The sequence below is a fragment of the Meleagris gallopavo genome, chromosome Z (genome assembly GCF_000146605.3).
Source record: "Meleagris gallopavo isolate NT-WF06-2002-E0010 breed Aviagen turkey brand Nicholas breeding stock chromosome Z, Turkey_5.1, whole genome shotgun sequence".
Taxonomy (NCBI): domain Eukaryota; kingdom Metazoa; phylum Chordata; class Aves; order Galliformes; family Phasianidae; genus Meleagris; species Meleagris gallopavo.
The window spans coordinates 68,264,976-68,287,632 of record NC_015041.2 but is presented as its reverse complement, the minus strand read 5'-3'; the positions used below and the strand labels follow the sequence as shown (position 1 = coordinate 68,287,632).

Below are 22,657 nucleotides of genomic sequence, written 5' to 3'. Positions count from 1 at the left end.
CTGGCTGCAGACAGTGGCAAAACTATGGGTGAGTGCACAGATGGGGCATACAGCCAGTAAAGCCATAAAGACAGGTTTCTACCTGATTTTACAGACTTGTTTTCATGCACAGTGTTGTCATTCTTTGTTTTGTTGTTATTTTTCTTTTCCAGAGCATTTGAGACTGAACCAAAAGAGAGCTTAAAATATTCAATGTGTTTACAGAACAAGCCCCAGCCTCGTTGCAATTGGGAGTCAGCACGAGGGTATTGGTGCCTTGTTGTCTTAATTTTCCACCATGGCTTTTCCATTTAAAGTGTATTTACTATCCATACCACAGTGGTACTGGGGGGAAGGGAGAAACAGATTTAATTAATTAGAGATGCAAAATCCATAAGTAAAAAGTGCCATGTAAATGCAACTTGTTATTATACGTGCTTTGTGCCAAAACATGTCTACTACAGTTAAATTCAACACTGAAATCCACAGCAAAAACCCCAACGGAGTCAGGCTATACATTGTCAGAAGAGCCCATTAGTAGCCTAGGTCTGTACGAGGTGCAGGTGGCCTTCTTTGCTTTCTGAAATGTGCTTGTTCCTTTTGAACAGCGAGATAAGAACTGATAAAAATGGGGGGAAAAAAATTAACAGCTTTTCAGTTAGACTCTGTCCTGACATTAAAAATGGCACTTTTGTTTTTCATATTGCCTGCCTCTCCACAGCAGTTTATGGGGCCTTTTTCTCAAGTTTTCAACATGACAAGCCCAATCAGGAGTGACGGATAGATTATTGGAAAATGCATCCGCACTTTTATCTATTAAGTGTAGGGACCGAGTTGTAAATCTAGCATTATGCTGCACTAGAAACCAGCCAAGTACCAACACTAATTTGCACTTCAGAACAGAAATTAAAGTACAATTTGGTGATAATGGTTAAGCACCGATCAACGCTTCCATGTAGAGACTGGTTATATCAACAATGCATAATGGCCTCAGAAGAAGACATTTAACTGTTACTACAGTTGGCCTACAAAGCAGTTTTCTGGAAGAAAAAACAGTATCCACAAGACCAACCCTTTTCTTTAAGTTGTCTGAATCTGTCTTGTTTGTTTTTGCTTAAGCGCTAAAAGGAAGAAGAAATTGTGAAAATGATATATTATTATTAGAGAGCTGGGACAGCGAGTTTGAAACATTCACTTCGAAACTGCTTTTCATTTAAAGATTGCAAATATCTTTTTATTTGAAGTCAAAACAATTGGAATTCTTTCATTCAGCTAATGAAAGCACTGCTTTAAAGCTGTTGGTTATCGGTGTTTCAGCAAATATCAGCTGGGTAACAACTCCCTGCAGAACTTTTTTCGTGACATTCTCCTTTTCCACAGGGCAGATACTCCCAGCTCACGTAGCTCTAGTTTAAGCCAAGTGCTTTCTGTTCACAGTAGTCACAGGAACAAAGCATTTACCTTGATCTCTAGCTCTAGGCACAAAAGAATTCTTAGATAAATCAAACAAGGGCTTGGGCCAAAAGAGAAAAAGCCCCTTCTCAGCTCCATGGAGCACCAGTTCCAGTGAGAACATCCATGTGGAAGAAGGAGCACTATTTATTAGTTAAACTTCTCGTTGTTCTTGCCAAGTGGAAAACAGAGCCTAGTTTGGAAAAGAGGCAGTGATTTGGTTTTGGTGTGGGATGAGTATTTAGAAGACAGGCAAAGTAAGGCTGAGTATTATTTGGGATGCGCTCAGATGCTGGAAGAGTTCAAGCTACTGCATTTAACAGCTTATCTCTCTACAGTGATTAAAAACTGTACCTATATCACCACAGCTTTGCAGCTTCTCACTAAGATGAAACTCTTGATTTGACAGTTGTACTTCTAAGATATCTAATTTAGATGGCGATAGTAGGCCAGACTACAAGCCCGTTAGAAAACCTCTGTGTCCCCTGTTCTCCTGACAGTCTCCCAGTCATCCCCACATGGACATAGACTTTAAGGCATTCATCTGAGCAATTGCCTCCGGTTCAGAATCCCAGGGAACTCTTTTGAGAAACTGGTATCCTTGCTGACTACACAGAGAGCCAAGTATGAGGTAAACAACACCACAAAAAAGCAAAACATTCATCTTTTCTCTCATGGCACATAAAGAATGACCCCGTAAACACACGTACAGACAGTGAAATAAATAGAACAAAAGCTTCTTCGGCCATCTACTGCCCTTCCCAGCATAGTCCAGTACAAGCAGATATTAATTTACTGGCTGCTCCTGGTACTGCTCTCTTAGGTGTGCCCCGATCCTGTCCCCTTACACAGCAGTACTTCAAAAAGCAGTTGACCTTCCCTAGTCAGGAATCAGTTGGAACCCAAAGCTCAGAGCACCTCTGGATTAGGATTACCATGAGTAAGTCTATTATAAACCCCCTAACGTGAGTTATGCGACAAATAAAGGTCTAATCCAAATCTTACTTTGTGAAGACAGAAAGGTGTCTGCAGGCTGCCCACACTAAGGCTGATTTATAGGATTGTTCAAGTGAACCCTGCATCCCACGCGTGCAGCTGTTTTCCTTATCAGACTCCATTGAGGTCAATGCTAAAAACCATCAGTGTTCAATCCTGGCATCAGATCAGCGTACGATTCCAGAGGAGCCATTCTGGGTTTTTTTTTTCATTGTTTTTTGCAGTATCAGAATACTCTTTGGCTGCAAACGCTGAACAGCTCAGGTGATGATTTCTTTCTGGCAACCTTTTTTTGTCCAACTGCTTTGTTGCCATCTTGCTCCTAGCTTAAAGAATGACAACCTGGAAAAACTGTGGCTCATAAAATGCAGTCATGGTGTGATGGGATGAACACAGCAAGCCAGAGTCAGGCAACAGACTTCCATATGACCAAGCACTTCTAAAGACAAATATGTTGCACAAGACCAGCCAAGGAACAGTGCTTTAGTGCAGAACGGTAGCAAGAAATTATCTTTCGACACGCACTCATCCCACACTAGCACTTCTTTTGGCCAACAACCAAAATTTGACAAAATGTGTAGAAATACAGGAGGTTAAATGCATCCCTGTTGTCTGCATTACCACAGACCTGTGCCACCTATGAAGAAATAACTACCAGGCATAATATACCACATCTAAGTTACTGGGGGCATCCACAGTAAAGACCAAACCAAGCTGATGTTTCCACAAATGGCAGCCTGTTCAGATGGATACATTTGTCCCATTTTGCTCAACGTTCAATTCAGGCTGAAGCCTGGAATCAATTATCTCTGGTTGCCTGAGCCTCGTAGTGCACACCAGGGCAGATAACCTAACATGATTGCCATTCGGGATTCCTTCCCCAACTCTCCTGACAGCAAGCAGACTCTGCTCCTATTTTTGTTGTTTCTTCTCACCTTTTTGATCACTTAAGTGTGTTCTGCGGTCTCCACCTTCCCCTGCACAGGCGTGTGATTTGTGAAATGCTTTGCAGCCCACACACTGGTACAGCTCTAACAGCACAAATACACAGACTGAAAGCCAGGCACCTGGCAGTACCTCGGTAGTGATATGGAAGAGCAACAAGCCAAGGGAGGAAAGCTGTGAGAGCTGTCCTGGCATGGGAGGAGATCAATATTCCTCACTTGAACATTGGACGGAGCAACAAAAACGGAGCCCACTCACATCTCTTCTTTTAACAGTCATACAGAGTTCATGTCAGATTCCACTGCAATTAAATGCACTTCTCTGGCTCTCTGGCAAGGCTGGCTGGCAGTTACTCCCAGGCTGCTAATGCAAACTGACGCTGCAGCCAGCTGCAGTCAGGACTGGCTGCAGATTTGTCAATCTGCCCTTTACACTGTATTGGAAAGTCGAGAAAAGGTGTCAGCTTAGAACGACTTTGTCCTCTCTGAGTGATACTGACCATGCTGAAATCAGCAACGAGAGCAGGGAAAATGCATCTGCAGGTAATTAGTAACAATCACAGGCAGCTTGGAAACTGCTGACTACAGCAGTAATGAGCTGGGCACATGTCGTTGGCTTGCAAATGGAGAGAGCACTTATGAACCATAGGGGCAAGCAGTAAGGGAAGGGATTTTTTTTTTTCCTTTTAACTTAATATTTAATGTGGCATAAAAATAATGGAAAGAAATTGAGTTGTTTTTTAATCAGAGGTCTGGCTGGTGGTCCATAACACAACAGAGCTGGTGGATGAAGCAGTCACTACGTTTTTCCTTACACATATTCCAACAGGAAGTGCTGGCATGAATGGCAACACTTAAGCAATCCTTTCATTTTCAAGAAGCATCCCCAGCATTTTGCTCTACCAGCTTGTTAAGAAATAGGAATCTTACATTACATACAGAGGATCTTTTGCATCTCGACTCTCAGTATTGCTTTGCCATCCAAACCATGGTCTGGTAACAAGAAAAACATGAAAGACTATGATTATAGTTCACTTAGAACCTCAGCTATCAGATTTATTTGCATTAATGGATGGCTGTGTTCTTCTCAGGAAATGCAGTCCAGCAAGATGAGGTGGTGGAGTTGCTTTTTACGTGAGAGAGCAACTAGAATGTATTGAGTGCTGTCCAGGGGCAGATAGGAGTGGGTTGAGAGTTTGTGGGTAAGAATTAAGGGCAGGCTGGCATGGGTGATGCTGTTGTGGGTATCTGTTACAGACCACAAGATAAGGACAAGGAAGTTGACGAGGCTTTCTGCAGGCAGCTGATAGCAGCCTCGCAATTACAGGCCCTGGTTATTTGGGGGATTTTAACTACCCTGGTATTAGGCTCAGCCAGCCATCCGTAGTCCAGGAGGTTCCTCCAGTGCACTGATGATAACTTCCTGATGCAAGTGGTGGATGAGCCAACTAGGAAAGGAGCTCTGCTGGATCTTATTCTCACTAATAAGGAGGCTCTGGTTCAAGTGATGAAGGTTGAGGGCAGCCTTGGTTGCAGCAAGGTGATGCAGTTCAAGATGTCATGTGGCAGGAACAGAATACCAAGCAGAATCACAACCCTGGACTTCAGAAGGGCCAACTTTGGTCTCTTCAAGCAATTGCTAGGGGAAACCCCATGGGACAGGGTACTTGCACGTAAAGGGGCCCAGTATAGTTGGTTAGCTTTCAAGAACTGCTTCTTCCAAGCTCAAGATCAGAGCATCCCAACAGGTAGGAAGTCAAGAAGGGGAGCCAGGAGACCTGCATGGTTAAACAGGGAACTGCTGGACTCAAGTGGAAGCTCAAGTGGAAGAGGAGAGTCTGCAGATCACAGAAGGAAGGGTTGGCCACTTGGGAGGAATATAAGAGCATTGTGAGAGGATGTAGGGAGGCAACTAGGAAAGATAAGGCCTCCTTAGAATTAAACCTTACAAGAGGGGTCAAGGACAACAGAAAGGGCTTCTTCAAATACACTGCAGATAAAGCTAACAATAGAGACATTGTAGGGCCACTGATGAATGAGGTGGGTGCCCTGGTGACAGAAGATACAGAGAAGGTGAAGTTACTGAATGCCTTCTTTGTCTCTGTCTGTATTACTGGAGGCTGCCCTGAGAAGTCCCACATCCTTGAGGCCCCAGAGGAAGCCAGGATCGAGGAGAAGTTTGCCTCGGTTGATGAGGAGTGGGCTGGGGACCATTTAAGCAATCTAGACATCCATAAATCCATGGGCCCTGATAGGATGCACCCGCAGGTGTGCCTGAGGAAGCTGGTGGAAGTCACTGCTCTGCCACTCTCCACGATCTTCCTCTGGGTGCCCTTCACTTTTACAGCTAAAAAAAGTGTTGCCTTGCAGGGCTGAAACAAGGTGCTCTACAAGGCTTTCAGTCTCCTGCTCTCAGTTTGTACACATCAGCCAGGAAGTGTGGAAGCCCTCAAAAAGGGTGAAGAAAAGCAACTCAACTTTGAATCTCAAGAAAAAAAACAAAGAATTTGTGTTAGCCATTCCTCTTCCAACAAAAAGCAATTTGCAGAAAAAAACACATCAGAAAACCATGAGTCTCAGGCACTTGCCTGCAAGACAAGGGCCCAAGGCCCAGGACCTGTTTCTGGCAGAACTTCTCCCCTGAGTTAATTCCTGATCACTAAAGAAGAGCTGACACAAAGCTAATGCTTTCTCAGTTGTTGCCCATCCTATTTCTCTCCTACCTCCACAGATAATCAGTCCCAGATTAAAAAAGCTACACCGTAGTTTTGGTCAGAGTGAAGCCAACAAAAATATTCCTGGAAGGCAGACTAGATGATGTTTAAGCAAATGTTTGCTGGGCTTTGCACTAAAAACAACTATTGTTTATTGTATAGCATTGTTCATCTCCCTCTAGTTTTCAGTGGCATCTACTACAGAAGCAAGACCCACAGCAGTGTGAAGAAAGGTTCGCAGCATCATTTTTAAAGTCAGTTATGCTGTGAATAATGCAGTCAGTCTGCTCACCAAACACTAAGGAGATAGCAACATAAGAAATTTGTTAGTCAGGCCAAGTAAGTAAGATAAGGAGGCAATGACAGTTCTTTTAACTGTGGATGGATCTTTCTTATGCAGAACTGAAGAGACTACACTTGAATGCAGTCTGAAACACAAGATTTCTCATGAAAAAGCTTTGAAAGAGCTGGTGGTAGGACAGTCCTGCTTCTGGAAGGCACCAGCATCAACAGCACCTGAGGTAGATTCCCATAGCGACAAACCAGATAAATCATGTCATGCTTCTGCCCAGGGCAGCCTCTTGAAAAACACAGAAAAAAAAAATTCTTCAGGATATCTGTGAGCTTGTCAGGTTCTTTTTATGCTTTAAATCGAGACATATCATTTTGCCATTTGGGTATATGCCATATTCTTTTACTAAAAAGAGTAAATAGAAAGAAGCATCCAAGACAATTGCATTGCACTAAAGTGGCAGTATACATTTTTTCCCTCTTTTCACCTACTTCTTAATGATCTGTTCCTCTTTTTCACAGCAAATCTGCCCCAGCCTACTCAGGATGAATTGTAGAGTCCTTCCAGCATTTGGAATGAGAACTTAGAGTTCTGATGCAAGACAGTAAGAAGCACTTTATCCATGGCTGTTACCTTACACATGGAGTCAAGATACCTGCAATTACTCAAGTCCTTGAGAGTTACCACTCAATCTTCCCCATTCCTGACCAATCAAATCACGAGGAGTCAAATACAAAGAAGATGATTTTAGAAACCCTATGTAGCAAAGGAGGTTTGAGAATAAGACTTCAGCGTATCCCTGCTGCTGGTGAAAAGTAACCATTCATGCCTATTCTATGTTTAAGGTTTCCTAAAATGATTGTTATGCATAAAGCTTTCATCACAACTTTGCTGGCAAGTCAGATTATTAGTCACTAGCTAGAGGTTTTTCCAAATGAAGAAAAGCAGAAGCAAACAATAAGCATTACCTGGAGTATTCCCATCTTTTGAAATACCATGAAAGAGTGATTATCCTCACCATCTACCAGGTCCCTGCCATGCTGGCTGAGTTTATAAAACAAGGGAAATCCTGCTGGTGGCCCTGTACTTTCGGTAGAAAGTTATTCCAGATCTCCTGGATGCATCTTGCCTGCTTCCAGAGACCTGAGACCAACACACTTGCAGGAGATGTGATCTGCTCTTTCGAGGCCCTCACCATCTGCACCCACCACAAATGCTTTGCCAACAGATGCAGCAATTGAACAGTTGAAAATATATTGCTAATTTGGATCTAAATAACGAAATTCCCCTTTTCTCCCACTCCATTACACTAAATTACTTATAGTCTAACATTGCTTTCCAGTATGGCTTCTGTGGCCTTGGCTCGGTGAATGGAAAATTATTTTTAAACATACTCTGAGAGCAGAATTCAATTAGCCTTGAATTTGGTGAGTCAAAGGCTTAGCATTTCAGACTCAATTGCTTTTGGTAGCACTGACCCAATCACCCCTGTGTCATGGACCTACAGGCCCCTGACTGAAGAATGATCCAGGGATGGAAGAAAGTATGCTGACAGTTTCAAGGGAACTGATATTGTGGCTGTAGCCACAAGTATCTTGTTTTGAAGAGAGAGCTGAGCTTGTTTGTGCAAAGACTTGTTTTGCAAGCAGCTGTTCCACCTGGGCTCTGCATCACGTGTTGGCTGTGCAGGTACAGCGTGCAATGGGACAAACTGTGCAGACCCTGGGGAGAATCAAAGCAGGAGAGTGGCTGTGGTGGGGGTGAAAGGCAAAGTGCTCTTTGAAGCTGTAGATTCCTTGCTGGCACTGCCTACCACATCCTGTGCCAGTCTCTCCTTTTGGCAGTTCCCCATCTCTCAGTGCTCAGTAAGAGTGCATTTGCTTAGGGAGGTTCTGCTTCCTGGTTACAGGATGACTTAAACGAATGCCCGTGTGTGTGTGTGAGTGTGTGCACGTTGACTAAAACTCATAACCCTCTGTGCTGCTCTGAATGCACAGTTTGCTTGCCTCTCTGCTCCTCAGACATCCTGTCTCTCAGACCCACACATAGCCTGAAACAACTGCCCTTGCTGACACTGTCTTTGACACGCCATCAACTTCCCCGTACTTAGACATACTATGCTAGCATTATATGAGGATGTAGCCTATGCCAGAAGGCTTACCTGGCCTAAAAGTAACTTCTTGGGGAGTTTCTTCGGTTGGGGACAAGGGGCTGGAAGAATTCTGGGTTTTTCTGAGCCGGTTCAGTCTCACTATATGTTTTTCTGCATAGTTTCACACAGATGGGGCAGCAGGAGTAATAGGACAAGCATGAGAGGTACTTAAACCAAAAAAATAACACACAGGGGAACATAAACAGGAAGTACAGATCCTTTTTTTTTTTTTTTCAGGTTCCTATAATCCCTTTTCTAGACAGTTTTCTTTCATTTGGACTATCTCCTTCCACACGATGTGGTTAGTCCCACATAACCACGTGACCATTATAAATCCCAGCTGTTCTTTAACTCCTACTCTTCACCTGCTGAAGAAATGCAGACAATCCCAGAAGAAACCATCGCTTTCCCCTTAATTACTCAGTCTTAGTGCACAGGTGCAGTTCTGTTAAGTGGTCCAAAACCTTTGTTTGGCCCAAAGTGGTCCAAAATCTTTGTAGAAGTCAAAAGCATTCAAAACTCAAGCTAGCTCAAAGTGTCATAAAAAAATCATGCAGTCAAAAATGCCAACAGGAAAACAAACAACCAGTCCCAAAAGCAGAGGCAAGCATTCTGCTTTTCTGTTATGTGGTAGTATCTAGAATGCAGGTTTGGAGTGAAGGGGCATATAACTTTATGGTCAAAAGGTTGATCTTCCTCAGTTGGCTCAGAGAGAACACTAATGATGTATACAAGCTGTGCATCTAACTTTCACCAGAGCTGCTATAAAATCACACGGTTACAAGGAGACTGGAAGGGATGATTTCACATCTGACATCACTCCTTCAAGAAGAGCATCACTCTACCCCAATGTGACACGTACTCCTTCACAGCACTTATTGGTGTATGGAGAATTGCTTACCTGTTACGATAGGATACGACTGTGGTCCAGGAACACTTGCTCCTAAATCTGCAGAAGTAGGGCTGGTTATGTTGGCCTTCATGTCATCCAGTCCTCCAGCTAATGATGCCATGGCTGAGTATTCAGTTGCCTGGAAGAAGAATCAAAAGACATTTTAGCCACAGTAAATGCACTATTCAACAGTTTTTGCCTGCATGGCAAATGCTAGTTGCAATGCAGGAACCCCTTAAAAGCTCTTGTTCGGTCAGATTGCCCAGTTGTGAAGGCAGTAAATACATGGGCGGTGTAAACTGTAGTGTTAAGCAGTCAGAATAATAAATGGGTCTGTACTTATCACCAATGTTCTTGGAAAACACCAAAAGGGCTTTCCTGGTAAAATGAAAGCTAAACTCATCACTGTGACACAAAGCTTTCCATAAAAACTAAGTTTCGTAGAGCAAAGTGCATCTGCCTTGTAAGGTACAAGTGTGAGTTTTTTGCTTGTCAGAGAAAACCATTCACATCTATTAAGTTGAACTCTCCTTAATTCAGCGGTGAATTAACACACTGGCAAGTAGGTGGGAACCAGAATGTCCTGTTTCCCAACTTTTCTTAGGCACGCTTCATTTTCTCGTTATTTCATAAGAAGTAGAGTGCACTTAAATAGAAGTGTTTGATTAATGAATGGATTTGAAATCAAGCGTTTCAAAAGCCATGCTATGTAAGAATGAATAACCTGACCATCATAAGGATGCTCTCATTTCATGGGAATTCCTTAAGCACAACAGCCAAAGTTTCACTAACTGAGCACACGTCCTCAGAAAACAGACTCCTCCTGTCCTCTAATCCTGATCTTCTAATCTACAGGAGTGAGGCCAATCCATACACCCAGAAAGACTCCCAAGTACATGGCAGGAAGCTCATCCTCCTTAGTGTTTCTCATGGTTTCTTATTGCAGGATCAATCACACAAAACAAGGACATTTCTTTTCAATGTCCTCCCTTCCCTATTGCTATTTTCACTAGTTTTATTTGTGAGATAAATCCACAACACAGTCAGAGGATTAGGACTTCAAGTGAAGAACAGGCAACAGGAAGAGACAAAATTAATAAAAACTCCAAGGTGCATTCGCACTGTACCACTGCAGATGAAGTAATGAGTAATAGATTTTTTGAGCTATCGCACAGAAATATTAACTTTAATATTTTTTATTTAAGTTCACAAAACATTTCTTGAGTAACTCTGTCTTCGCAGGTTTCTTTGAAGTGCCAGAGATGTCCACCACACAATCTGAGAATTGCCACAAGCTGAGTGCTCTGGGTCAGGTGTGTACCTGTTTGTGTCTCTGTTACTCAGCTGTTACTCAAGGTGAAGTGAATTTAGTTTTATAGTTTATTATTCGTAGGTTCATACTGATAGAAACACATTTCATTCGAGGTTGCAATCTGTGTGAGGCACCAGTGCCCACATCACCTTGAGAGGTCTGCCATCATCATGCTCTTCCAGATGAGCATGTCAAATACCTTTTGCCAGAAGGAACAGCTGCTGACTTTCCACCCTCTCCACCCTGTGCATGGATCAGTGCTGCAAGGAGCTTTACATCAAAGAAAAATGGAGCTGTGGGAGCATGTCCAGAGCAAGGACACAGAAATGATCCCAGGGATGGGACACCTTCATTACAAGGACAGGCTGAGAGCTGGGGCTGTGCAGCATGGAGAAGAGGAGGCTCCGAGAGACTTGAGAGTGGCCTTTCAGTATCTAAAAGGGGCCTTTAAGAAAGAAAGGGCAGACTCACTAACAGGATCTGCTGTGACAGGTCAAGGGGAAAAGGTTTCAAACTAAAAGAGGAAAGATTTAGATTGGATATAAGGAAGAAGTTTTTTACAATCAGGATGGAGAAGCACAGGAAAGGGTTGCTCAGAGTGGTGGACGAAGCCCCATGCCTGGAGACATTCATGGTCAGGCTGGATGAGGCTCTGAGCACAGTGTCCCTGTTCATTGCAGTGCAGTTGGACTAGATGACCTTTAAGGTTCTCTTCCAACTCGAACAGTTCTATGGTTCTTTGAAAGACTTCTCATCAGGAACTAATCATCAAAGACTTATCATCATCTTCTGCATTCCTCAGTTGCGTTAGATTTTGTTCTGTTCCTCAGCCCTTACAGCTTATTCGTCATCCAAATCTCTCCTCACCCTCACATTTCCCTTGCCTTCATGAACCCAGTCTTTTTCCTCTGACACTGGTTCCTCAGAGATATGCACTGCCCACATCTCTGCTTCAGCAGTGCTTCTGATCCCTTTGACCCTTTGGAGCACAGTTTCTGATGGAGCACTCCTCTGCAGGGATGCTTCCAGCCGTTCTCCTGCAGGCACAACCAGACAAAGCCGTTTCTTCTGGTCCTGCATCCTACCCAGAGCAATCATCACAGAAGCCCCATCCGGCCTTCTCTGTGGCAGCCCTCCTGCTTCCTGCAGGGCCGCAGCAGGCTGCATGGTCTCTGATCTGCCCTTCAGCCCTGCTCTGTGTGGAGCTGCCAGCCTTCACGCTGCTCCACACAGTTCTGTGTCTGCAGTCCTAACATCCCCCTGCATAAGCAGGGGGATCTGGATCTGAAAAGAGACCAGGTGAATGAAAGCACAGCTGCAGTCTTGCAGAGACACCTCGTGTTTAACCCCCTCACAGCCAAAAGGTGCTGCAGGGCCTGCTGCTTCCCGCACACGCCCAGCTGAGGCATCACAAGCCTGTGCCTGCAAAATCCCTGCCATGAGAGCCTCAGGTATGCTGCAAATGTCAAAGCATCACAGCTTCCTTCGGTTTTGAGTTGCTAGTAACTAATCTAGGAGGAAACTGTAACAGGAGTAGGTCTCGAATTTTAACTGCTATGATCTGACAACACCACATCAGTGAACTTGCTTTTATCAAGCTCAGAGGGATTTCACTTGTTACAGCAGCAGAAGCACATAGCTAGAAGGGTATAGCACACTCTGCTGGGAGAAGGGACAACGGCACACCTCTGCTCTTTCATGTCACTTTGCACAGGGAGAAGGAGCCTGATGAGCTCCAGAGATGGACTCCAGCCTGCACCTGCTGCTGTGGGAGTGCAAACAATGGAATTTTCAGGGATTTTCCCTGTTCTCATGGCAAAACCACATCTCATCCCTCCTGAGAGGCAGTAGCTGCTGCCCACTCCATAGCCAGTCTGACAAGTCACAGGAGGGCAACAAACCACAGAAGGGCCACCACAGTAACTGCACACAAGGCGCTCACCAGCAGCAGACATGGGCTGAGTCCCAGCTGCTCTGGACCCAACATCACCTCCTTGCCGCCATGTGGTGCAGGGCAGAAGCCAGCCCCAGAACTGCCCCTGTCATCACAGCACCTGCCACGAAGCAGCTGGGACATGGCTGGGACCAGCACTAGGCTGATGCAGCAGCAGTGCAGGTGGCTTTGGGAAGAGAAGGAAGCATCCTGCTGCAGAAGATGACCGCTGACAGGCTGAGATGCTGAGCCCTGTGCTCAGCACCTTGCAGAGAGATCCCCTCTCGTGGTGCATGTGAGTACACACGCAGGGCAGCAAGCAGCCAGGAGGGATCAGTGCTGCAGCACAGGGGTCTCAGAACTGGCTCCTCCACCTCTACTTGCGAGTCAGCATTTGCATGACTATAGGACCTGTCCCTGTGAAGCAGGAACCCTGGCCTGCTTGGTTGGTGAAAAAGCAAGAGTCAGGTGTTCAGTATCCTGGAAATTACCTGAAAAATGACTGCCTGCGGTTGTACCACGTACTGTCTCATCAGCATGGAGCACCACTGCCATAGCATGGAGGAGAGAAAACACAGACATGTGAAACGAGGAAACATAAAAGAAGAGACCGAGGACAAACCAAAGGGACAGGCAAGACTCGTGTGCACGTTCTGCCCAGTGCTCTCAGCTTGGGAGCCAGCAGAGGGGCTGGGGCAGAGGAGAGAGGGCAGCTCAGCATGCACAGGAGTGCACTGCCACATGTAGGAGTGCCCACACTGCACCTCCCTTCCCTGCCAGTTGTCCATGCAGAGTGCAGATGGGTGCTAGAATTTTCACATCCATCTTTGCTTCAAAGGCTTTATTTCCAAATATTTCCTCCACAGTCACCTCTGCACCAGCACCAGGATGTGCCATGTGCTGGTGCCTCTGCTCAAGTGGTGCTGGGAAGACTCTGTGACACCCAGATTCCTGGGAGGTGTCATTTGAACTCTCTCTCCAAGTACTGTCCCGTTTGTTTTATGGAAGGGGAAACTGACATAGTCCAACATATTTAGGAATAGCTGTGCCAGTGGCTACTTTCCAAAAGTCACCATGGCCTGGAAAAACAGCTGGAGCGTGAGCTAGGTGTCCCTGCACAGGAACTGTGCCTCACACAGTGCAAGTGCCCGCAGTGGAAAGAGAATCCTCCACACTGCACATACCACATCTTGTCAGCAGCCCGTGGGGGTGTGAACACGTGAGGAGGAGGAAGAAATTACCAACTTTTATTAGCTTTTAGCAGAAAACGCAGGAAACTCCCCCTGCACCCATACCACCTCCACTGCCCTTGGTTTCTCAGCTGCATACGAAGAGAGATTCCCTCAGACACAAAGTGACAGAGTCTCTCAAACCACAGCATCTCACGGGAGCCCTCACCACAGCCCTCACATCTCGCTTTACCTGCAGGAGATATACTGTGGCATAGGAGATACCTGTGGGGTGGTGGAGGTGATGTGTGCACAGTGGGTAAAGAGATGCAGGAGCACTTGGTACTGTTCTCAAATAACACGAGCAGTGTCAGAAGGCACACTCTTGCACCTCCTGTGGCACTACGGTTAAGTGGTGAGATACTCCATCACTGACTTCACTCTGCACTTCTTATAGCAAGATGCCTGAGTGTAATTTACCAGGTTAGCATACTCTAAACAAACGGCAGTTTTCTCTTTGAGGTATACCCAGAAGCTTATTCTAAATTAGCAAAGATGGGCATATAGTGGTGGGGCACAGCCCACTGCAGGGCGCACGTGGGAAACCCACAGAGGGAACTGCTCTGCTGTGCCAGGGGCTGGGTTACCACAGCAGCAGTGCTTTCTTCTTCTCAGTTTCCCAAATCACACCTGCAAAAACACAAGCAGGCATAAAAGCAGCATGCCTTGTGCCTTACTGCTACTCGTGTGACAACCTGCAAACAGACTAGTGGGGTTGCTTGGCATGCAGCAGCAAACAGAACCCCAGCCTGACCACCAGCAGCTTGGACCTGGTGCAGCTCCAGCTCAGGGCTGCAGGATTTGGCTTTCCTTCTGCACTGCCCGCGTGCACAGCCCTCCTCTCCCCGAGCAAACCGGCTGGCAGTGAGATGGAAACGTCATGAGAGCCTTCACAGCTGACACAGTGCTTTTCCCCATCTGAGATCTGGAGTTAAGGTGTAGTGCTGCCTGCTGGGCTGCTTGGCCCCGGCCTGTGGCCACCAAAGCTCTGCTAAGCCCCGCGGGCAGCAGCAGGCTCACACTTAACACATGCAAGTCATCCCTTCCCAACACATCCAAAATTAATACAGAAAGGCAGAACTGGCCAATACCTGGAAGGCTCTGCAGAGAAACCCCAACGCCAGCCTCACAAAGAGAAAAGATTTGTAACATTAGATATGGCTCAGGGAGCTCAATCCAAAGCAACTGTAATTAATCTCCCCGGGCTTCCCGGAACTTGGTGCCATACGTAGCTGCATGCCCACAAGAGCTATCCCCCCTCAGATGCTATGGGAATGGAAAATTAAATCTGATGTCCTCCTCCTAGACCTGAACTAGAAGGGTATCTGAGCAGCCATACGTCACAGCCTCATCACTGCCACCCCTCCGTGCTGTAATGCAGACATCTCCTGCCCTACCCACCAGCACAGGAGCTGATTCTGCTTTGCAGTAACACCCATCTACATGGCTAATTGCAGTTGAGCTCCAATTTCTCTTTGGTTTTGGCAGTGTTTGGCTTCTACTCCCTTAAACGGCATGAAAATTTTATTTCGGCGATGCAGCCTTGTTTCCTTTGTGCAAATAGAATATTTCTAAAACTCTCTTTCACAAAACATACATGTTTTTTAAAAAATTAACAGCCGTGCTTCTTTTAACCCAAATCCAATTAGGATTGTGAAATCCCCAGAGGTCCTTCTAAAAATAGGGGAAATGAGCTCGCCCCGCCACGGACACGTCTCTCCTCATACGTCGGAATAATTGACTGCCTTTTGACCTAAATCTTCAGATTATCTGCATATGGGGAACTCTGCACTTCGTGTTACTTTTCCACGGTCAAATCCGTGAACAGATGCAGCCATCCTCAGATTTTCCAAAGGGATTTCCCAAATTCCAATCTTAAAACGCCTAAGGAAATTTTACCTGTTTGGGGGTTTTTTTTTTCCTTTATACATATAAATAGCCACATTTCCATTTGCTCTTTGTTTCTCATTTTCATTTTCTTCTAATATCTGCATGTAAATGTCTGAAAATAGCATCTGTAATTGAAGATTATGAAGTATAGCCAGCTCCTGACAGTCCGCTAAGGAAGATGGATTATCCTCATTTTTTCTGTAAATTTTGTCAATTTTGGAATTCATAAGCTATCAACACTGATCAAAACGTGAACGCACAGCTGTGTCAGAGGGAAGGCGCAAGGACGCGCGGCTCCCGCGTTCCTGCAGAGCTGCCCCTGCCGGCCCTCCCCCGAGCACAGCGCAGGGAACAGCTTCGCGTTCACCCCCTCGAAAAAATTCGAATAAATTGGAAGTAGGGAAATTCTCCGCCACGCTGATTCAAATCACAAGGCATAATTTATTGCGCGTTCTCTCTTTTTATTTATCCCTAAGTAGTAAACACGATTTCCATTCGGGGGCTTCGTTATGTTCCGCTCCTAGCAGACAATCACGGCGCAGTTGAGGCAATTGTTTAGCCTCTTCCTCTCAATTTTCCCATTACTGGGAGTAAGTACTGTTGGGACTCTTTAATAGCCCAACTGCAGCCCATATCAATAACAGATGAGGTTTAATCGTCCAATACAAAAATTATTTAGGCTCGGTAAGGACATTCAATGTCATTTGCATAATGGCATTCCTATCCTGAGCACCTAACCCATCGTGCATAAACAAGGCCCCAGGACTATAAATAATAATAAATCATGACGCCCATGCTCCTTTTGCCGTAATAGGAGCCTCTCTTTGCAGAAATTATTTCAGCAGGAAATGGGCACTGCAGTGTTAAAGACGTGCCATTCGCAGACCAGTAAATCACACGCGCGCCCTCCTCGGGGGCTGCCCACAGTGAGCAACAAAACCCTGAGAAACAGCAGCACAGAAAGCAGCCGGCACTTGTGGCTGGAATCCTTCCTCCTTCTGTTGTGTCGGTTGCTATTTTTGTTATTTTTTTTTAAGCAGAGTTGGCAAATTAAATGAAACCCAGGTCTGACTAGCTTGCATTGTGCCTGGATGTGAGTATGCAGGGCTGACCGACTTTATTTCGGACGTGTGTTGTGTGCTGTCCCCAGCCTCTGAGACTGCCTAGAGCAAAATTAGCGACAGCGAGAAGCAGTTACTTCTGACAAAAATGAGTGCTATTTCAGAATATGCTATTTTGGAATAGTTCAGCTGGAAGGGACCAACAGAGATCACCTGGTTCTGCAGGGCTAGCCAAAAATCACCACGTGCCTCAAGCAGTGATGAGCACGGGAACCAGCCACCTCTCTGGACGCCAGCTCCAGTGCGTGGCCATCCTCCTGGCTGGGCTGCCGAGGGGTGAAGCAGGGACTGCCCAGGGGAGGCAGCCTGGGGCATGGTTGGCTGAGCCACTAGGATGGCCGCCAGGGCCGGTGCCAGGCCTCGGCACTTGCTGCACGGCCCAGAGACACGGGGTGCCCACAGTCCAGCACTTGTCTTCCTCAGGAGGGAATGGTATCCCTCCTTCAGAGCTTCCTACAGCCCATAATGGGGTAGGAGAGCTGTGCAGTCAGACCTGGCCCCTCTGTAACCTGCAGAGAGGCATCCCTGCCTCCCACCGTGATGCCCACAGCAACACCACCGCCTCGCAGAGCAAACTCTGTGCGCCTGTGTCTCACACTCAACATCCTTGAACTTCCTTTAGAAGGTGTTTGGAGCAGAATGCAAAGGCCTGAGAGCATGAGATGTTTTTTAACCAAGCCCTTCACAGGTCAATAAAAGCACCATCCATCTGGCTGAGGCAGGAAGGCCAGCAGAGCCCTTCCTACTGGTTTGTAAGCAGGAGTCTCCCAGCAAAAATGACGAGAAAGGCTGTCTAAAAACACACAGACATACGTTTCAGTGATCTACAGTGGCTTTCCAGTTTTTAGACTCACCAGGCAAATGACAAGTGTTTGAAGGAACAGTGAGAGGACAGCAGTGGTGACAGCTGATCTCTGCTTTGGATGTGATTTGCATCTCTGTACACATACCCTCAGTTGCCCATTTCTCTAAAGCTCTTTCCTCTCTCAGTACAAACACTGCTCAGTTTATACAGGAACAACTACTTACTCCTTTTCACACTTGCCTTTGTTAGCACTGGCCTGGCACCAACCTGACCAAAGGTCTTTTCACAATACCTGCACAGGTTCTTTCCCACCATCTAATTACTAGAGCCACCTGTTAAACCCAGCAGGCAGCTCAGCACCACACAGCCATGGTGAGAATCAAACAAGATAAAACTCATGGGTTGAAATAAGGGCAGTATAACAGGACAGAAAAGGAAGGAAAATTAATAACAGAATATACCAAACGAGAGATGTACGATGCTGACCCACTGACTGATGCCCAACCAGGTCCCCAGAAGCACACACACACCAGCCACCACCACTGCCACTTTTGTAGTCCTGCATGATGCCATGTGGTATAGACTGTCCCTTTGGCCAGGTGGAGCCACTTGTCCCAGCTCTACTCCTTCCCAGCTCCTTCTGCCCCCCAGGCTTCGCCAGCAGGGCAGTATGGGAAGCTGAAATGTCCTGGGCTCTGTGTAAGCACTGCTCTGCAACAACTGAAACAAACTAAAATAAAGTTTTACTTTCTGAAGAGTACAAAGATTTCCTAACATATTTTCAGGAGCTTCTCACTGGCCATTTCTTTGCAACAGCATCGTAGGCTCATTCTTCTGACATGCCCCACACCCGACAATGTGGGCATCCTCTCTCCCAAAGCAGCATCTCTACTGTCTTTCTCCTCTCTCAGAGGGATTTCCTCATTTTCTCCTTTCCAGATTTTGCCATGAATTCATGCAAAGTCCTTCTTATAACTTCTCCCTTCCCTACATCTCATGAATCATCTCTACCGCTGCACAAGGAAATGACCACATCACTCTTTGTTGTCCGCTTCTATCATTCTACACATAGAGTGGAACAGAAGCTGAAAAGGAGCATCCAGTTAAAATAGCACATATACATTCAATGCTGATGGAAGAGAATCACAGAATCATAGAATCCTTAGAGTTGAAAGGGCCCTCTGAAGGCCATCTAGTCCAACTCCCCTGCAGTGCACAGGGACACCACAGCTCCATCGTGCTGCTCAGAGCCTGATCCAGCCTTGCCTTGAAAGTCTCCAGGAACGGGGCATCAACCACATCGCTGGACAACCTCTTCCGGTGCCTCACCACCCTCACAGTAGAAGATTTTTTCTTTATATCCAAGCTAAATCTGCCCTCTTTAAGCTTGCAGCCATTTCCCCTTGTTCTGTCACCACAGACCCTGCTGAGGAGTCTGTCCCCTTCTTTCCTGTAGGTCTCCTTTAGATATTGGTGTCACCTCGCAGCCTTCTCTTCTCCAGGCTGCACACCCCCAGCTCTCTCAGCCTGTCTTATAGGAGAGGTGTTCAGCAGTTTAAAACCAAGCTCACAATCATTTTATGACGCTTGTTGTCGCAAGATATTACTGAAACACATTGCTTTTCATGATACTGGAAGGAACGAGGCACTTTCATCAACAATAGTGACCATTTCAGCCATTGGAGGGAGAATGTACAGTGTTACAGTGGCTCTCTTGCTTCCACTGGGGCATCTCAATACAGAAGAAGATGCAACCTGCTGTATGTATTCACCTCAGGATATCCCTGCTGTGCAGTGTGAAGCAGAAATATGATGGATGGCGCACTGTGAACGTGCATGAGGTTTACATCCATGTTACCAGGTATTTTTAATCCAGCGAATTGACTGTTCCAGACATCTGAGATGTCTTGTGCACATTGTAAGAACAACATCTGTAATTTTTTTTTTACACTTTCAGAGGACCTACCTCAAGGTATTCCATAAATGTTGTCTGAGATAGACATCCAGTACTCCTTTTGTAAAGCTGTCTTATTATACAGATGAAGAGACTCAGTGTTTTGAAGGCAATCACTAAATACCCAAAAGAGGCCACAAGATACAGCTGACCCCCTTCCTGCCACCTCCTTCTGTCTGAACAATCTTTTATAAAAAGCAAGGTCATAGCAGACCATATTAAGAGCAGACAATCTAATAATGCAGAAAATACCACAGGGCCTAGTATGAAATTCATATGTTTTTGCTGTGTGACTTCTCTGCCCCAGATTTCTGTTTGTATGACATCCATCTCTTGGGATTCTGACAGCAGCTCAGAATTTTTCTGTGTTTCATCTGTGTGCTGTAAACTGATTAAAAAGCAACAGCCAAAAACATTGTAGCTCCAGGTACACTTAATTTCCACCCAGAATCACAGAATCACAGAATGGCCAGGGTTGGAAGGAACCTCAAGGATCATGAATCTCCAACCCCCTGGGAAAGTCACAAACTTTGCACTATTTTGTGGCTTGTTGCAAAGTTCAAGTAGAGCAAAATCATTTTAACCCACAAAATCCTGACTCATCACACTCTGAAAGCTGGACATTCACATATTCTCCTTGTTTTCTAAAAGATTTTCTTCTTTTTTTTATATTTGCTTTCCAAATGTACCTCTGCTGGTCTGAAGCACTTATAGGCTGTTGGATGAAAATAAATAGATTCTGCAGCTCAGCAAGTAGAATGACACCCACAGCCTAGCAATGCTGAAGGCCTGGCATGTCCTCACTCTTGTGAATGACTCCAGCAAAGGACTGCCAGCATGGAAAAAAGAGATGTCAGGTTTTCATGAAATATTCTAGTTTCTGTCGTTATTTTTCTTTTCTATTACGAAGACTGGTTCAGCTGGGTAATCACCACTTGGCTGCTAGAACATCACCAAAGCAGAAGACACCCAGATACATCATGAGCATTAAAACATCCCAACAAGAAAACAGTTTCAGAAAACCAGAAGGAAGCCCCACTATTTATATGACCCAAACTGGGTCAAACTGGGCAGCCTGGTCTGGTGTTTGGTGGCCCTGCACATAGCAGGGAGGTTGAAGCTAGATGATCATTGTGGCTCTTTTCAAGTCAGGCCATTCTACGATTCTGTGATCTCTACCATGCTCACTGCTGCCCCGTGTTTTCGTGTCAGAAGCGTATGTGGGGGTCATGTTCTCAAAGTCTTCTTTACAATGACAAGAGCCAGAGAGCAACTCTTTGCCTGAATGAAAACATAGATGTGAGATCTTTGGCTTCAAGAGAAACTTTCCATCAGCGTAAAGCCTCACAAGTTACCAACTTGAAAATCACTCCTCAGCTACTTAATTTGATGACAGTTTTTTGCCTACCTTAGTTTTGCCTTTATTTAATCTTGTATTTTACCTACTTAGACAAGCCCTTACAATTGTTCAAATACTCTCAATTAAAAGCACCGTTCAGTTTCTCAGCATGGCTCCCTTCAGCACCATCCATTTCAGAAAGGCATCATCCCACTTCCAACATGATATGGAAATACCACCCAATTCAGCGTTCCTTAACCCTGACATCCAAGAGCTGCTTCCATCTCTGAGATCCCAAAGAAATCCATGAATGTCTGCAAGATAAATCTTTCCCCACGCTACCTTTAAAGAGGCAAGTCATGTCATTCCCACTTCACAGCTACAAAAAAAAATCCCGCCTTGGCTTCTAGCCTGTGTGAAATAATACCTGTCATTTGGATTTTTCTCTGTACGTGGTTTATTTGAACTCCTGCTTCTCTGTGGTTCACGGCAGTCAATTTTATTTTCAAGGAGAGGAGCGGGACTGAAACCATTCCCCGACATGTCATACTACTCTCTTCAGGTAAGAGTTTTCCTCAGTTCAGATTAATTATTTTCTTCAGTTCAGCAAATTCTACTGCCATGAAATTCTTAACATGGTTTAGTGAGTACTGTTGGTGATAGGTGGATGGTTAGACTGGATGATCTTGAAAGTCTTTTCCAACCTTGGTAATTCTGTGATTCTGTGCTCCTGTGATTAAGGAGCCACTACAGAGAAGAGTTTTGAAACTAGCTTTATTTCTAGAAGTGGACTGGCTCCACAGTTCCTTAATTTCATCCTGCAGCATCTTTTGTGGGTTGTTTCATTCAACCTCTTGCTCATCGAATGAGAACCAGAAACCATGGTAGTCTTCTCAAAATCCACCAGCTGCTTGAAAGAGCTGCTTAGGCTCATGCCATACTGCAAGACAGAGAATGGCCTTTCACCCCCACCAGCTCTTCAACTCATTCTATGTTTTGATTTTCACGTTTCCCACTGCAATGATGCACAAGTCACATCATAAAGTCTGGAACTAACAGCAAAAGGCTGGACATCAGGGTCTTCGGGTAATTCAGGTTGGAAGGAACCCTGAGAAGTGTGTGATGGTGTGGGAAGCTGAGAGATTCAAAAGTGTCTCAAGGCAGGGCCAGCCATTTAGTCAGGCCAGGTCACTCCTGAACTTGAAACAGCAGTGATTTCAAACCAATGGGTGGAAATTGTATCTGAGTCTATTCAGAGCCTGTAGGATCCACGCATTTGCTGGAGACCAAGAAAAGAAGTTTTGTTCCCATTCTTCAGATTCCAACATAAACTCCTTCCATCCAGTTTCAAGGCAAGCAGGCATTATATTAAATAAATACACAGGCAGGGGTAGAGAGAATCTACCCATAGATTCCTCTTTCCTTCATCTATTTTTTTCCAAAGAGAAAAATACCACACAAGTAGATATTATGCTTACACGTGATATTAAAAATCTTATGAATGGCCAGTACAGCACAGCTCTCCTTCAGCTCATAGTCAGAGTCTGCTGTTAGCCTGGCTGTTGTCTGTACCCTTTTTTGTAACAGCAGTATCTATTAGCTGTCTCCCGATTGCATGAAACCTTCAAAGGAAAACTGTGCTAAAGGTATGAT

At 45.3% G+C, this 22,657-nt stretch overlaps 1 protein-coding gene across 2 annotated transcripts in view; it reads right to left on the bottom strand.

The window, feature by feature from the left end:
* Window positions 1–22,657, bottom strand: part of PAX5 (paired box 5) — a 113,956-nt gene that overhangs the window by 43,363 nt on the left and 47,936 nt on the right. For both annotated transcript variants that reach the window (XM_031557412.1, XM_010726272.3), the window contains exon 7: window positions 9,431–9,560. In XM_031557412.1, the coding sequence (XP_031413272.1) occupies window positions 9,431–9,560 (130 nt within the window). The remainder of the gene's footprint in view (window positions 1–9,430; window positions 9,561–22,657) is intronic.